Source organism: Populus nigra, chromosome 7 (genome assembly GCF_951802175.1).
Source record: "Populus nigra chromosome 7, ddPopNigr1.1, whole genome shotgun sequence".
In the NCBI taxonomy this organism is placed as follows: Eukaryota; Viridiplantae; Streptophyta; class Magnoliopsida; order Malpighiales; family Salicaceae; genus Populus; species Populus nigra.
Genome location: NC_084858.1, coordinates 6,466,139 through 6,483,856, shown reverse-complemented (window position 1 = coordinate 6,483,856; position 17,718 = coordinate 6,466,139). Strand labels below are relative to the sequence as shown.

At 30.4% G+C, this 17,718-nt stretch overlaps 1 protein-coding gene across 1 annotated transcript; it reads left to right on the top strand.

The window, feature by feature from the left end:
• Window positions 1–10,365: 10,365 nt before the first annotated feature.
• Window positions 10,366–12,599, top strand: LOC133699575 (3-ketoacyl-CoA synthase 4-like). The gene has a single exon (XM_062122872.1). The coding sequence runs from the start codon at window positions 10,770–10,772 to the stop codon at window positions 12,300–12,302; it is 1,533 nt and encodes a 510-aa protein (XP_061978856.1). The 5' UTR covers window positions 10,366–10,769; the 3' UTR covers window positions 12,303–12,599.
• The last annotated feature ends 5,119 nt before the right edge of the window (window positions 12,600–17,718 follow it).

The window sequence follows — 17,718 nt, the reverse complement described above, 5'->3', positions numbered from 1 at the left end:
CTTGGATTTTTAAGACTTTATCAAATACCATTTTTTTTCATCCCTTTTCTATTTATTTATTTAGGCCTTTATCATACAAAATTATAAGCTAATTTTTTTCATCCCTTTTCTATTTATTTATTTAGGCCTTTATCATACAAAATTATAAGCTAATTTTTTGGGAAAGGGTGGGATTGAAAGACAGGAGATAAAAAAAAAAATGGGCATCCATGTGTACTGGTTGGATGCTTAGTGCACTGCAAAGTACCCATGCACTGAGCATCCATGTCCTCATGAAGGGAGCATAGGCTTGGGCTACTTGCCCGAGCCTATGTTCCTAGTTTGTTAGCTCGGGCTCCTTACCTAAACCCATACTTTTTGGGAGCTAGGTTCGGGGTACCACACTCGAGCCTATATTCCTTGGGTATATATTTGTGCGAGAAACACCAATTTCTAAATTTTTCGAGTAAAATTCTATCCTGCACCATTTACTTGATTTGGAGCCTTCAAATCAAGTAAGTGGGGGCATGATAGAATTTTACTGAAAAATATTTATTGTTCTTTTTAATTAATTATAAAGATAAGTTTCAAACTATTGATATATAAAGAAAAAATGAAAATCAAGTAACAACTCGTTATTTTAGCTTAGTTCATTCATTTTGTATGAAATTCAATTAACCTATTCCAAAGCAAAGAAGAAAAAGAAGAAAACAAGAAATCAAATTGAAACAGCAGAATGCGTATTGCTCCTTCATTCTCACCTTATTTTTCAAAGTCATGTATGTGAAAAAACACCGTCTTTGAACCTTTCGCTCCTTTCACCCCTAATGAATAGGTTTTTTTAAATAAAAAAATTCTTATTTATATTTTTTCCTTGTTTATTTTTTTTTAAAATAAATATTATACTTAAGCATGGGTTTGGTGATTTATTGAATTTTAAAGCTTAAAAGGAAAGGGATGGAGAACTAGATAGAGAAGAAGAAGGAAGTGTAAGAACCAAGCTTTTTTTTTTTTTATCATTCTTCTTAAATTCTTTTTATTAAGAGGTAAGAAGCTATATTTTAAGGTTGAATTGAGTTTTTATTGAAGTTGGAATCATTGTATGTTGAATTTTGGTTAGATTAGATAGATTTGATTGTTTAGCTCGATCAAGTATTATGAGAAACATGTTCTTTATCATGAAAAAACATTGGATCAAGTTGAATTAAAGGAAAATTTAAAAAAAAAATTTGATAAGTACTTAAAAGTGAATTTTTATTAAGGTTTTATATCATCATATTGCATTTAAAGTATCATTAAATTTCCTAAATTAAGCATGTTTTATAATAATAAATCTGATAATATAAGATATCTTTAATTTATGGTAAATACTCATTTTAAATGCAGGTTCATAAAACAGACATATCTCATAATTCAAAAGATTGATTGAGGTGTTTAAATATTAAAATTGAGAAGATAAAGAGAGGGCAAAACTTAGAGAATAAATTCTAGTTGTAATGGTTCGATTCAAACTGAAACACCATTTAGTTTTTGGGTCATAACTGGAGATGTGGACCTTGGATTTAGGTGTGGTTTAGTTTGATGTAAAGCTAAGACATAGGTCTAAAACATTCATGAAGAGTCTAAGATACAATAGTTTCGTTTTAAAGTTCAAATCCTAGCAATAAAAAATTTTTGAATTTTTCCCGTAATCTAGACATTATTCGGTGTTCAGCCCATATCTCGAAATCTAAAAGTCCAAATGAACCCATTCTTTAAAAAAAAAAATTAAGATAAATACTTACAACTTGATGAAGATTATTTGTTCAAATTCTGATGAAATCAATGATGTTTTATTCAGCCATCAAATCAATAATTAGCCACTAAAGTAATAGTTAGCCATCAAATCAATAGTTCTAATTTTTAGCCTTTAAAATAAGGCATTTGTCATACATTTAGACATCTTGGTTTTCAAATCAAGACTATATTTTTGCTTTCTTTCTATTTTGTAATTTTCAAATTTTATTTTATATTATATTCTCATTAATCTCTTGTTTATACTTATCATTTCCTTTACTATATTTAGTTAATTTATATCATAGTTTATGGAAAACCTTATCACTTGATTGTGGAACTTCAACATAAAGCTTATTGGGCTATTAAAGCTTTTAATGCAAATCTTGATAATGCTAACCATTTGCATAAGTTACAAATAAATGAGCTTGAGAAAAAAAGAAATGATGCATATGAGAATTCATAAAGCAAGAATCAAAGTGTTTCATGACAAGAAAATATTAAGAAAAACATTTGATTGTTGGTAAAAAAGTTTTGCTTTATAATTCTCGACTTCTATTTCCTGGAAAGCTAAAATCAAGATGGAGCAGTCCATTTATTGTGAAACATATGTATCCTTATAGGGCCTTTGATATCGAGAATCCAAAGAATGACAATGTTTTTAAGGTAATTGAATATAATTTGAAAGCTTACTTTGATAATTTTTATAGTGAAAATGAATCCATTGGTTTGAATTCTTTTTGGGGTGACTTTTGTTTTGCTAGTCTCTTTCCAACCCTAGTCAAATGGTGGATAACAATACTTTGTGACTCTCAAATCAATTCTTTCAATTTTCCATGACAACTAATATTTGTTTATATAATTTTTCAATTATTTTTTCCTTCTCTTTTCTTTGCATCTCTTATCCACCTCTCATCTAAAAAATAGACACTACTCTCAAGAAATTAAAAAAGTATTTTCTTATTTTGCCTCAAAATGTGATAACAAAACTTTATCATGCTAAGTGTGAAAGATTAAGGTTGTTAATGCACTATGGAATTCCTGAAGATATTCACTGTATAATTGAAGCAAAGGTTCGATTATCAAGTGAGTCTTTCAAATCTTTTATTTCACACATACCTGGGACAAGTAAAAACACTTCTGTGAAGAAACGTCGTGCAAAATAATTGAAAGTGTGTCATAGATATGTCAGATGGACTTATAATGCACAATGTTATTTTTTATGAATGATATCTATAAACCGTGAAGATGAAATACAATTCATTAAAGATGGCTTAAGTAAGGAGTCTTTAGATAATCTTCTACTAACTCTTGAGATGCATCCTAGTGGAGATATGCATCGTGTAATTCATGATTTATGACCCCAATTTCATAAAAAATATGCCAGACATAGTCTTGGAAATATGGCTGAAAAAGACCTTGTTTGTTATTTTTTAAGAAAATTAGATAGGAAGCTTATCCTTGACCTATAGAGGGCGTTTAAGCCATTCTTGGATGAAAAACCAAGGAAAGATGTAAGCCACAATTACAACTACTTGTACATATACATGTTCTTACACAAAAAAAGAGACTTCAGTTGGCCTACATATAGCTGATATGATTACATTTTCTTTTTCTTATTTATAAAATCTTCTCATCCTTCCCTTCATTTTGATTCAACCTATACATTCAAAGAGTATAGGAGAGTGTAAAGATGGCAGGTTCCTTAACTCATAAAATAAAAAATATTTGTGTTTTTGGTGGATCCAGTCTTGAGAAAGAAAATGAGTTTTTAGAATCATCTAATCATCTTAGTCAGGTACTAGCTCAGAAAAAGATTCATTTAATATATATGCGAGGAAGCCTTGTCAACAACTGTATTCTTATGAAACAGTCAAGTTTTATGTATCATCTCAAACGCTTTAGCCAAAGAGAACATCACTGAAAAATAGTTGGAGAGGAACTAAAGGTCTTAACAACGTCTAAATGAATAGCTGCAATGCTTGAACATTCTAACGTCTTTATTGCTTTACCAGGTGGTTTGGGCACATTATAAGAGATATTTCATATTTCCTCCTGGACTCAACTAAATAATCATCGGAAACCTATAATAATTTGTTATCTTTTCTTGATCATATTATGGAATAGAAGTTTATAACATCTTTAGCATGCCGATTCATAGTCTTTGTTGCAACTGCTAAACAATTAATTGATCAACTACAATCTTTCATCCCTGAAATTGATTCCTTCAATGAATCGAATAGACTGGTCAACCATAAAAAGCCATAAAAAGTTTAGATTGGATTTTAGCCTCAATGTGTAAATATTTATGTATTTTGGTTTCAATTATAACATAGTATTTTTTGTTTTGTTTTTTTTATTTATTGAATGTAAGAAATTTTATAGATCAAAACGAAACTAAGCTAGAGACCAGCAAATCAAAATATACAAGCAGGCATGTACATATAGAGGCTAAGGGAACAGGCTCCCTTGAACAATCAAAAGGAACATTATAGCCATCAAAACACTTCTATTTGACAATATGAAGCATTGCTCTATACAAAAACACAACCAACTCAAGACATGAACAACCAGCTAGCATAACCAGCATGAAAAACATGAAAAACAGCCAACAACAGTACGCATAGCCATTAGAGACCCACATATAGCAACGAGCTTCTTTAAGCCTAGTAGGCGTAAGGTGAAGATTGAGAACACAGCCGCCAAAACAACATAAAAGGAACAACAGAAACAGCACCAGGGTGCCAAATTACATCTTACAAGAGAGTAGGATAAGTAGAAGTAGAGCATAACACCAACATCAAGCGAGCAAACGCATAGCAGTAGTAGACTATGCATTCCTCTGTATATTGCTTACAGAGGGCAACCAACAGGGGAGGCATCAACATAGCAAACATGGTAGGAGTAAAAGTGACTCAGAGTGAAGCCAACAATCAACTCTAACAAACCAACATGCAAACAACAGCAATACAAAGGCCAGAGAGGGAAGAGGGCCTTCAATCAACAAATAAACAACCAATACTACAAGTAACAGCAACCACTCAACAGTAACATAAACGCTAGAGTGAAGAACAACTCTAGCAAACCAACCTCAGCAGTCAACATTAGTAGCATCCTGCAAGGGTGATGAAGTGTGATGTGTCACCAACCTAAGGAAATCCCAAGAGAACCTTCAGCAGCAACCAAATAGCCTATAGTAAACCTGCAATAAGACAAGCCAGCATCAACAAAGCTTGGAATCTCATCGACTCCAGCATACCAACATTGTGTTTAACAGCAGCCAGAAAAAGGCAACCCTGAGTTAAGAGAGCCTTCCACAACAAACACAACTCATAGCAAAAAGCCAAAGCAAACAAGCTTGGAAGGCTAGAGAGCCTTCCTCTGTTATTTCTTATATTTGTTTAAGTGTGTTGCGAGTTTTTCACTAGTAGTTATTTCAAGTGATATCTTATATACTTTATCTTTTTTACTTTTAAAATTGAGGACAATGTTTTATTTTGGTTGGGGGAGGATATATAAACCTTTTTTTTATTATTATTAAAACCATTTGACAAAATTGTATTGTTAAGATGGCAGAGTAAAGAGGAATTTTATTGACTCTTGAGAAACATCCTAGTAAATATTTTCTAATGGATATTTGCAAAATTCATAACAAGGTTTTATCATACGCTTCTTTTTTAATTATTCAAGTTTACAAACTCTCATATTGTTATCACTTAATTCTACTCCTATACTTATTTAGTAAGTATTCATGAACCATCATTTTCACACACGCACTTTAACATATGATTGTGGGTTGCATATTGAATTATTACATTATTTGTGTTCTATTGTTAAAGGTAGCAACTAAGGGAAAGGGAAATTATAAATATTTAAAGAAAAAAACAATGATAATAAAATAAATAAATAAATAAAAATATAGATAAATTTGGTTTCATAGCCTCACCAACCTAAGCAATTAAGCCTGAAGAGGTGTCTTAACACCTAATACCTTAAAGTCAAATGACTTGGGAGCTATTGGTTCAATGCTTGTTACATAGGTTTAGGAGAAAGCTTAAGGAAATCAAATATTGCACTATCTACATTTAAGTATCTGCAACCTAAGTTACTAAGCTTATAAGGGTGTCTCAACACCTAATGCTCTAAGATCAACTAGTCTGGGAGTCATTAGCCTAAAGCTCACTACATGGGTTAAGGATGTATTGTGTTTTAAATTATTTTATTAAAAAAGAGAAAAATAATATATATTCCAATCCAAGAAAGTTAAACTTAGAAAAAACATTAGAACAAATTTTGTTTTCTTCGAAACAAAGCCCCATCATTATGTGTTGATATATTGAGTACAAGAAAAAGGTTTATTAATATCTTGCTTAAGAGGTATGTGGAAAACATATAAATCTAATGCGAATTTGTTTATTTGAATAGATTGGTGGAAGTAAAATGATGAATACCTTGGTTTTGGATTCTGTAAATTGTTTTTCTATTTTAAAACTTTAATTACTAGGAACTAATAATAACATGGTTAAGGGTGTGATAAGTACTTAAAATTGTATTTTTATTAAGGTTTTACGTCATTATATTGCATTTGAAGTATCATTAAATTCTCTAACTTACGCATGCTTTATAATAACAAGTCTGATAATATAAGATATCTTTAATTTATGGTAAATGCTCGTTTTAAATATAGATTTGAAAAATAAAAATATCTCATAATTCAGATGATTAATTTATGTGTTTAGTTATTGAGATTAGAGAGACAAATAGAGGGCTAAGTTTAGAGAAGAAATTCTAGTTGTGCTGGTTCGATTCAAACTAGAACACCATTTAGTTTTCGGGTCATAACTGGAGTTATGGACCTTGGGTTTAGGTTTCATTTAGTTTGATGGAAATCTAAGACATAGTTCCAAACATTCATAAGAGTCCAAGATTCAATACTTTCATTTTGAAGTTCAAATCTTAGCAACAAAAGAGAAGTCTGAATTTGTCTTATAGACCAGACATTGTTACGTGTTTTTATATCTCGAGTTCTAGAAGTGCAAATAAGCCCATTTATTTTTTGGAAAGATGAGACAAATACTCACAATTTGCATGAAGATCATCTGTTTAAATTATGATGTTATCAATAAGTTTTTGTTTAACCACCAAATCAATAGTTCTAAATTTTAACTTATAAAAGGAGGCATTTGTCATACATTAAGACATCTTGGTTTTCAAATCAAGATCACGATCTTGAAACATCTTTGTATTTTTGTAATGTTCAAGTTTTATTTCATGTTATATTCTCATTAACCTCTTATTTATGCTTATTATTTCCTTTACTAAGTTAGTTTGTATCATAGATATATTCTTATCTTGTTTATTTATGTTTTTGCTCTTTATTATGTTTAGTTAATTTTATTTTTGTCAAGGTAAAAAGGTTGTACTAATGGTATAAGAATAAGCATAATACAAACTCAACATGGACTTTAATGTTTATATTCAAGAAAATTTTCTATTAATATATTTTATAATTGTTATCTTACTCAATTTTAATACCCTGTTTGTTAAGTGGTGAGTCTAGACTCGTAGTGTACAATCCTTGATGCAAAAAATACTTAATTCTTTCATAGTCAGTTATGGATAACCGACACTTGTGCTATAAAAGGAACTTGATTTTTTTTTTTACATAAGTTAACACCTCGAATACTTGACAATATATACAAGTATTGGCGTTATTTAAATAAGATAGTTAATATGATAATGTTAATAACTTAAAATAAGTTATCAATTACAAATCATTCGATTGAAACCTCCTTTGTATGTGGCTTTCCGTTGAGTAATAATTTTTTTTTTGAATATACTTATTTGAAATACCATTAGTAGATCCTCTAACCTTGGCAATTGATTTATCTTCATTTAATCTTTATATTAATATCACATCTCAAATTTCTCTTCAACTCTATTTCTTTTATTATTTATGGTTTTTTATAATTAACCTCTTTATGGATCGACCATAATCTTGTCGGATTATTTATTATTTTAATAATCCTATACTTGGAAAAAGATATCAATCATTTTATTATGTCAAAATTCCACCCTTTTTTAAACCTAGATATTCTGCCAAAAGAGAGATATAGAGGGGATGGAATTTTGTTTGATTCTCGTATTGAATTAAGTTAATTGTGTGAGGAAATAGATTAATTAAGATGGAAAATGAATGGGTTGGTTCAATTTAAAGAGAAATTGAATGAAAATTTTCCCTCTTAAAGAACCTTTATGTTCAACCAAATGAAGATGAAAATGAGGGATTGATTTTTGTACTTTAAGGTGGATAAGTTTATGCTAGGAATGTGAAATAAGTATGATTATACTTAAAAATTTGATGAAATTCAAAACGGGAACCTATAGGTCTTTAGAACCAAGGTTCGACCAATAAAAGAATAAGGGGGAGAGGACGAGTTTTGTTCGTAATGATAGAAAGATTAGTGATAGTTAAGTTAGGAATTATATTTGATAAAGGCACATAAAGAAAAAATGCATAAAAATTGAAAAGAAACTTGTGAACCTATTAGATAAAAGTTTTGGCCAAGAAGGATAAAAAAGAATTGAGTTTATTGTTCTTGAATTATTGTGTTGGTTTAGAGGCAAAATGACTTAATAATGGGTGAATTATGAAAATTTGAAGAAATTTTGGTATCTTTCCCTTATACATGTGTCAACCAAAGTTTTGAATAGGGATATGGGATTGATTTATTTAATTAACATAACATGTATGTTTAATGGCGTAAATTGAAGGATTTAACGTGAATGTTAGGATTAAATTACAAGAAAAAATAAGAAATTGGATAGATCACTTTTAACTAAGATTAATGGCCAATTTTGGGTTTCTAGACAGGTTGGATAAATTGTATAACTAGAATTTTTTTATATGCATATTGTTTAGTTATTAATTGTGATATGAACATGAAATAAAAAAAGATGAAATTAGACTAGCTAGTCGAAAAAAAGCCTAGTGACATATGTGTTCAAATGGTCGAGATAATTTATTAGATTAGCTAATCAAAAAGGGTTAATGGCATCAATATGTTTGATTGGCAGGATATTGAATTATATGTGGGTTGAAAATGATGATATTAAAATTGTTATGAGTTAAACGAACTCACGCGCATAAAATTTATAAATTTGTTATTTTACATTCTAAAATGATAAAATGATTTAATTGTTAGGATCCTCTCATACTAGGGTCAATCAATAAAATTTCTATAGTGCCACCTTTTGTTATTAATATAAAAATTATGATTTGTAAATGTTAAACTGAAATGTATCATAAATTTGATATTTTATTCTGGACTTGTAATCATGTTTCTAGGAGTATGAATATCATTATCTTGTATTTCTTTTGTTAATATTGTGAATCAATATTGAAATCTATATCAATTAAGATAAAACTCTATATATTATTGTCTTCTAAATTTTAATATGTCTCTGGATTGTTTAATTAAGCATGTTATGTAAGTCTTGAGTCAATTAATTTTATTGTCTACATTGTTTATATTTCACAAAAAATTATCCTGATTTTTGTATTACATAAAAAGCACTATTTTAGAATTGTATTCTAAAAGTTATGCATGTTACAACCAATTTATAATGTTTATTCTATGATGATTATGTTGATATTGATTGCAGAATCAGTGGTAGTAATGATAGTAATGATATCATCAACAATGTTCTTATTTATAAGTTAGAGGTCTAATGTAAAAATAACATGGAAGGTACCCTAAAAAATAAAATTGTTAATTTAATTTGCATTAATCAATTTGATTATAAATTTTAGCTATCACATAGTTAGATTTATCTATGGGTTATCTAGATACAATACATGTTGATAAAAAAAGTTTGAGGTTTGCAATTCATTACTTTAGAAGTTTGTGGAAGAGAAATTATTTGTCAAATGATATTTCTCATTTAACAAGAAAAGACTAAAGTTGATATTAAAAATTATTATAAACCTACAACGAAGAAAAAAAAAGGTTGGAGAGCCTTGATTATATATCCACAAGATCGAGGCAAGAGTAATTTACACTTTATGCAAGTTTTTTTCAACTCGAGAAGATCGATGCAGGAGGTTTTTAAGGAAATATATTTTTTCCTTGATTATTTTTATTTATTTCTATTTAGTTTAGTAAATTAAATATTAAACTTAATAATTTTATTTTTCTAGTTTGTTAAGGGATTATTTTTATTTTACTTTGAAGTTTCTTTGTTTAAGTTGATTTTTGGATTTATTAGTAAATCTCTTATAAGAACATAATGCTTGAACAAAAATCATTTAATAATAAAAATTTAAATTTTTATATAGCAATCTTATTCTATAAAATTACGTTTTAATTATATTTGAGAAGTGTTTGAAAATATGGCTGACCCTGTCTTTTTAAAAAATTTTAATTTTTTTAATTTTTTAATCATTTTAATATGCTTAATATTAAAAATAAATTTTAAAAATAAAAAATAATATTTAAATATATTTTCAAATAAAAATATTTAAAAAAATAATTCCTTTTATCATTTATCATCGAAAAACATAACCTTCTTGTCATGCCCTTGTTATCTTTTCCATGTGCGTCATTCTCTCTCTCTACCTCCTATCTTGACCAAAATCATTACACATCATTTTTATTTTTATTTTAATATCCCTCTACAAATGTAAGATAGATGAAACAAGAACTAAGAAAACAGAGACAGGTAACGATTGAAGATTTCATGTATCGTCGTCGTCGTCATCACCAGTTATCTACTCAAACTATAGGTTGTCTTTAATCATTGTTTCTGGGTCTGGGTCTGGGTCGTGGTATCAAGCCCTTCTAAACTCACCCACCTTCTTGTCTTTTTCTTTATCGTTTCATCAGATCCGTATTTTAAACTTACATTAATCTCTTATATGCAAACCATAGATAGTCAATTACACTGCTTCTCTTACCACCACTCCATAAGCCAAAAGGAACCCGTCTTGAAAGCTTTGAAAATATAGGGAAGACAATATGAACAACCCCCCTGAAACCGAATCCACCACCACCAATGGAGTCCAGATCCGACAATCAAGAAGATTGCCTGATTTCTTGCAAAGTGTGAATCTTAAGTATGTCAAGTTGGGTTATCATTATTTGATAACTCATTTGTTGACTCTGTGTTTTGTCCCTTTAATAGCTTTTGTTATTTTTCAAGCTTCTCAATTGAACCCAAATGACATTCACCAGCTTTGGCTTCACCTTCAATATAATCTTGTTAGTGTCATTATTTGTTCTGTTTTTCTTGTTTTTGGAGCCACGGTTTATATCGTGACCAGGCCCAGATCCGTTTATCTTGTTGATTATGCTTGTTATAAGCCTCCAGCAAAGTTGCAAGTCAAATATGAACAGTTCATGGAGCATTCAAAGCTGACTGGTGATTTTGATGATTCTTCTTTGGAATTTCAAAGGAGGATTTTGGAAAGATCAGGCCTTGGTGAAGAAACTTATGTTCCTGAAGCTATGCATTATATTCCACCAAGACCATCAATGGCAGCAGCAAGAGAAGAGGCAGAGCAGGTGATGTTTGGTGCACTGGATATTTTATTTGCAAACACTAATATCAAGCCTAAAGATATTGGTGTTCTTGTTGTAAATTGTAGTTTGTTTAATCCTACACCATCATTGTCTGCAATGATTGTTAACAAGTATAAATTGAGAGGGAATATTAGGACCTTTAATCTTGGGGGTATGGGGTGTAGTGCTGGGGTTATTGCTGTCGACCTTGCTAAAGATATGTTGCAAATCCATAGGAATACTTATGCTGTTGTTGTGAGTACTGAGAACATTACACAGAATTGGTATTTTGGGAACAAGAAGTCAATGCTGATACCTAATTGCTTGTTTAGAGTTGGGTGTTCTGCTGTTTTATTGTCGAATAAAGCTAAAGACAGGAGAAGAGCAAAGTATAAGCTTGTTCATGTGGTTAGAACCCATAAAGGAGCTGATGATAAGGCGTTCAAGTGTGTTTATCAGGAGCAGGATGATGCTGGGAAAACAGGGGTTTCTTTATCAAAAGATCTCATGGCAATTGCTGGTGGTGCACTTAAGACTAATATTACAACCTTGGGTCCTTTGGTTCTTCCGATTAGTGAGCAACTTTTGTTCTTCTCAACTTTAGTTGCTAAGAAATTGTTCAATGCAAAAGTGAAGCCGTATATCCCAGATTTTAAGCTTGCCTTCGATCATTTCTGTATTCATGCTGGAGGGAGAGCCGTGATTGATGAGCTTGAGAAGAATCTGCAGCTTTTGCCTATTCACGTTGAAGCTTCCAGGATGACTCTGCATCGGTTTGGCAACACTTCATCAAGCTCAATTTGGTACGAGTTGGCTTACACCGAGGCAAAGGGAAGAGTGCGGAGGGGGAACCGGGTGTGGCAGATTGCTTTTGGCAGTGGTTTCAAGTGCAACAGTGCGGTTTGGGAGGCTCTGAGGTATGTTAAGCCATCTACTAGTAATCCATGGGAGGATTGCATTGACAAGTATCCAGTGCAGATAGTCATGTAGCTTGCTACAATTCGGTTATAGATTCTTAATTTGGAGAAGTGTCCTTGATAGACTGGGCAATTACTCTGCTATCTTTTTTTCCTTTGTTAATTTATCGGGTTAGGTCATGTGTGATTTGGTTTTGAGAGTCATAGTGTCTCTCCTATTTGCTCTAGTATCTTGGGTTATATTAATGCCGAACCTCTTCTCTAGTGTCACTATACTTTACTGCTCTGACGGATTTTATTCTGAATGTATTCAAATCATTATGAAGTCTTTAGTTTTCTTAAAGGCATATAAAATCCATGTTTAGAGGAACTTGTTCATTTAGTTTTTTCTTCTTCCTTTTTCTTAGAATTTAAGATCCACATATAGACGAAATTGTAGCTTTCAACATAATTTAAAGACACCAGTCCATTATTATCAAGGAATTTGTCAAAAATGAATATAAATCTCTCTGTTCTTTGGATCGAATTTTTAGTTTAATTGTTAAGCACAAGAAGTTGAGGGAACATACAGGGAGCCTCAGTTTTTGCTCATGGTCTCCCAATGCTTCCTTGCTTTCAGAATTTCTTGTCCATCTTTGAGCAAATCTTACCGCCACAAGGCAGTTCGAGTCTTTGTAATGTTGCATAGCTAGCTAGACTTTCTGGATTTGAATTCTGTGTCGACGGTGAAGATCATGAAATGAGATTTAGTTTCATCCAAGTACTGATTGTTTCATGTCCCCTTTTATCATTAGAAAAGGAAATTCCCAATTTAAATATAATTTCGTGCTTTAATTCTCCTCAGTTATCTTTTTATGTTTTCCATGTCTTCCGTTGCCAAGTAGTGTTACCATACTTTCTCAAGCTGTTGGTTTTAGCTTTAAACTGGACGAGATGGCAATTTGTTTTCCCATCACCAATGAGTTTTGATTTAGTTCTCCCTTTCTTTCATTATCAATCAGGATTTTCACAGGGTGAATGATCTGTGAAAGTCTTCATTGTGGCTAATTTGTAGATTCGTAGTATAGAACTATGCGTGAAACTTGAGCTTCAAACTAGGGAGCTCTTGCAATTGCGAAATTTCCAAGCTATTTCCCAAGAATGATGATTGACATAAAGCATCTGTGTCCGATTCTGTTTTTCTACACATTTCACAGTCTTTGACACATTTTCCAAGGTTGGAGTGATATAGATCAATGAACTTTTGATTCCTTCCTAGCTTGCTTGCTTGATTCCGTCCTAGCTTGCTTGATTCATAGCTTTCCCAGAAATCTTCGATCATAAGTGTTCATATGATTGGTGAGATATTAACATCATTTCTAAGTGGCAGGTTTCATCAGTACCTGGGACTGAGACAGTGAGCATTTTATTATTATTATTATTACTACTATGGGTGTTGGAGTTAGTTTGTATATATTTTAACTAATTTCACGGATCTTTGTATACATATTGACTAATTTTATAGATCTTGAAATTAATAACTATGTAAGTCTACAGTAACTTTGAAGAGATTCAAACTCATGACTATTTAAAAATAAATTTAAAATTTGATTAATTAAGTTACTCATATACTGACAAAATTAGTTAAACCTAGCCGTTGATATTATCTTATAATCAGCCCCCCCCCCCCCCCCCACTTTACATTTTTAATATCCCATCCAAAAGTCTTGAAATATGGAACTGGTTTATGATTTTTTCACGAGTCACTAGGAGGCCATGTGAAGACTAACATGTTACAATACGATGACGTTGCTGGAAATGTCAGCAATAAATGATTTTTCAAGGTTGATAGGAAGTGAAGAACTTGTAAGGCTGTGTTTAGTTACATAGAAAATATTAGGGTTAGAAGAGAAGATGAAGTTCTCTAGTAAAGAAGATTCCCTTTCTCCATGAGGTTCAAGGTAAATTATTCATATGCCTTGAATCTATGCAAAATGTGATGTGTAAGCAGGATGATAAATGTGCTTGCCAACTTTTATTTTGAATTATTTAGGAAAAATATTCCAAGTTCAATGTGCTTGCCAAGCATCTAGTACTTTAGAATAAATATTTCAAATTATATTGTCACTTTTGAGTTAAATCCTGTTTGTTTTTGCGTTTTAAAAATATTTTTGAAAAAAATTTAAATTTTTTTTTATTTTTATTTACTTTAAATGAATATTTTTTTTGTGTTTTTAAATTATTTTAATATGTTAATTTTAAAAATAATTTTTAAAAATAAAAAAAATATTATTTTAATATTTAATAAAAAATATTTTGAAAAACAATTATAATCGCACTTTTAAAAGGTTATTAATATAACGAGGACGATCAGACGAATTATTAGTGTGACATGTGGCCAAGGGATGTAATTGTGAAAGAGATATAGATAATTTAATATATTCTAAGCCAAATACTTGACGCGCATTTCTGTTGATTTGATACAAGGCTTGGAAACTTTAGTGGATCCGGATTCTTCTAGAAATATCGCGGAGGTAACTTTTCTATGGTTTTTCTTGTTAGATTAAAACAATAATTAATGTTTCTCAATCCTTAATAATAGGGTGTAAATTATTTTCCACATCAACCCCACAAAAAATTCATATTAGGGATTATAACATGTACTCATGAGATAGATTTTTCTATATTTATATCATATTTGTTACCATCAATTAAAAAAATTAAATATTCTTATTGAGTTTCAGGTATTTTTATAAGTATCTATATCCTAACATTATTTATTATTAAAAATAAAATAACATAGTAACAAATATTTGAAATACACACACACACACAATCACTGTAAGATTAGAAAAACAAAATTATTTAGTGTTTTTTTTTTTGGTATAAAGCATAGTATTCAGTGTACTAGAGGACACCATAGATGCAATATATCTATCACCTTGGAAAAGAATGGTAGAAGAAAATATGTTCAGACTCGGGCTTGGGCCGGAACTTCAAATACTAATCTCAAGCCTGGTTGAAATGAGTGGCGCTTTATTGGGCCTATGGATAGCTTAGGCCCAACAATTCTAAACATGATCACAGCCCTAAACACGCATGAACTTAAATCATTTTATTTTTTTTGTCCTGCTTCCGTTCTTGATTCTATTCTGAATTGAAATCACGGATGGAAAAAGCCTTACCTTGTTCTATACAAGGCCCACGATTGACACGGCCCACATGATAAAAATAAATTATTTTTGAGAGCCCAAGAGATTTCAGTTTTTTTTTTTTTTTAACGCCCTTCCATTTGTGGGTTCGGACTGCCCTTCCCAATATCCCAATAAGGTTAGTCCGACAATCCATAATTGAGTTAGTGTACTTATAATAAATGCTATACTCCAAGCAGGAACACACCATATGACCTACGAAGACAAGCCAAATTCCATTCATTTAAAAAGCATATGCGGCAACTTTGGAGTTTTTTTCCACGTTAGTACAGTTGAGCAAATTTATTTTTCAACTAATACAGCTGGGCTTATTACAGCACAAAAATAAATAGTGGTTACACATAATAAATGCATGATTTAATACATGTGCGCCACAACTGATCTTGCATATAGTAAATACACAATAAATAATGGTATGTGTCCATTATCCATACACTTATCCCTATCTTTTTGTTTTTATGTTTTAAAAATATTTTAAAATAATTTAAAATTTATTTTTTAAAAATTAATTTATTTTTTATGTTTTTATATTCTTTTGATGGACTTATATAAAAAATTAATTTTTAATAAATAAAAAATATTATTTTAATGAATTCAAAATTAGCAACAGTTAAAGCTAAACTTAAGAAACAACGCAGCTTTGGCTGGAGTTGCTCCGTCAGGGGTGGGGCGTGGAGGTCATGTGCGGCGGCATTGGATGTGATGAATACTCCTTGTGTGGCCAGGATTATTCGATGGTCCAGAAAAAAGCAACATATATAGCTACTGAGAGGTGGACCATTCATTGCTTTAAATACATTATTTAATGCTTTAATTTTATAATTTTATTTCTTTTTTTTAATGCTTTAATTACATTATTTACTACTTTATTTACCACCTTTTTTTTAATGTAATATCTATTTTCTTAGGATTCTCTCTGCTCGTAAACTTTTGCAGTTTATCAATTCTCTTTAAAAAGCCTAACCAATCTCTTAATGATCTACTGTTTTTCTTAAACTAATATATTTTTTAATGATCTTATTAGATCTAATTTATCTTTTCTAAACAAATTCTTTGGTCAACTCTTGCGAGGCACAGTCATGGTGGAAGAGCAGGAGATTCGTCCTCTTCCAAATCCGCGTTGACGCCCAGCGCATTAGCTGCAGGGGACATGTCATGCATATGTTGCTTTTTCCATCTGTTTTTGTTTTGCTATTAAGATAAAGTAATACTAAGTGTACGGTTGATGTTATTTTTAAAAGTTTTTTTATTTAAAAATATATTAAAATAATATTTTTTATTTTTTAAAATTAGTGTTTAATATTCTTAAATTAAAACGATTTAAAAACACTAAAAATAATTAATTTAAAGTAAAAAAAGCAAATCTTAACAAAAAAGAAAAAGGTTTAACTTTAGTATCAAACTAGTATTTAGATCATAGTTTTTAGATTCAGTCCAAGGCCCGGAATTTGGATTTTGATCTGGCTGCTTGAGTCAATTTTTTTAAATAAAAAAGATGTCGTTTTTGTAAACAAAACAAAAATTAATGGGTTGCAACTGAATTTTTGATCGGATCTTGTTGGATTTTTTCTTTTCCTATTTTTTCTTCAACCCAGATTTGTTCTAGCTCCAAAACAGTCGGGCCGGGTTTCAAAACTATGATTGAGATATTAACGTTTTTCTTTTTTATTTTTTTTATTATTTCAAATTCAAATTAAAACCATTAGAATTAATTAATTTATATAAAATTCAATTAAATAATTCTAAATTCAGTTTGAAACACGAAAGCAAGATTTGGATATCCTATCATGATCACAGGAACAATTAAATGCGCCGTGGAAGGAAAACAGAGAAACTTTTCAAAATCAACAACCTAAAGGTTTCTTGATAGAAATAATTTGGTGTCTCTATTAACGCGGGATATTCAAGATCCTACTGCATAATTTTAACAGCAAAAAAACAAAATGCATGTGATGAATGTACGTAGCAATACGATCTAACTAGCATTGACCTTTGTTTTTAATAAAATGATGGTGATAACTTTCGTTTTTTAATATACATTTTATCATATGCGATTTGATGCCATGGATATTTATTTCCATTTTGGGCCCACATAAAGATTTGGAGGAGATTCTCTATAAAATAGTTGCCTTCCTTGAGTCAAGATATGCGTATAAATCTTCAATAGTTTTAAGGATATATTAAAATGCATTTAAGAAAATAAATCATTCTAAATGCTTTTTTTAAGGTTAAAATACTGTTAAAAAATCATTTTAACTCAATAGTTTAATTTGTTATGTGAGATCCAAGATATAATTT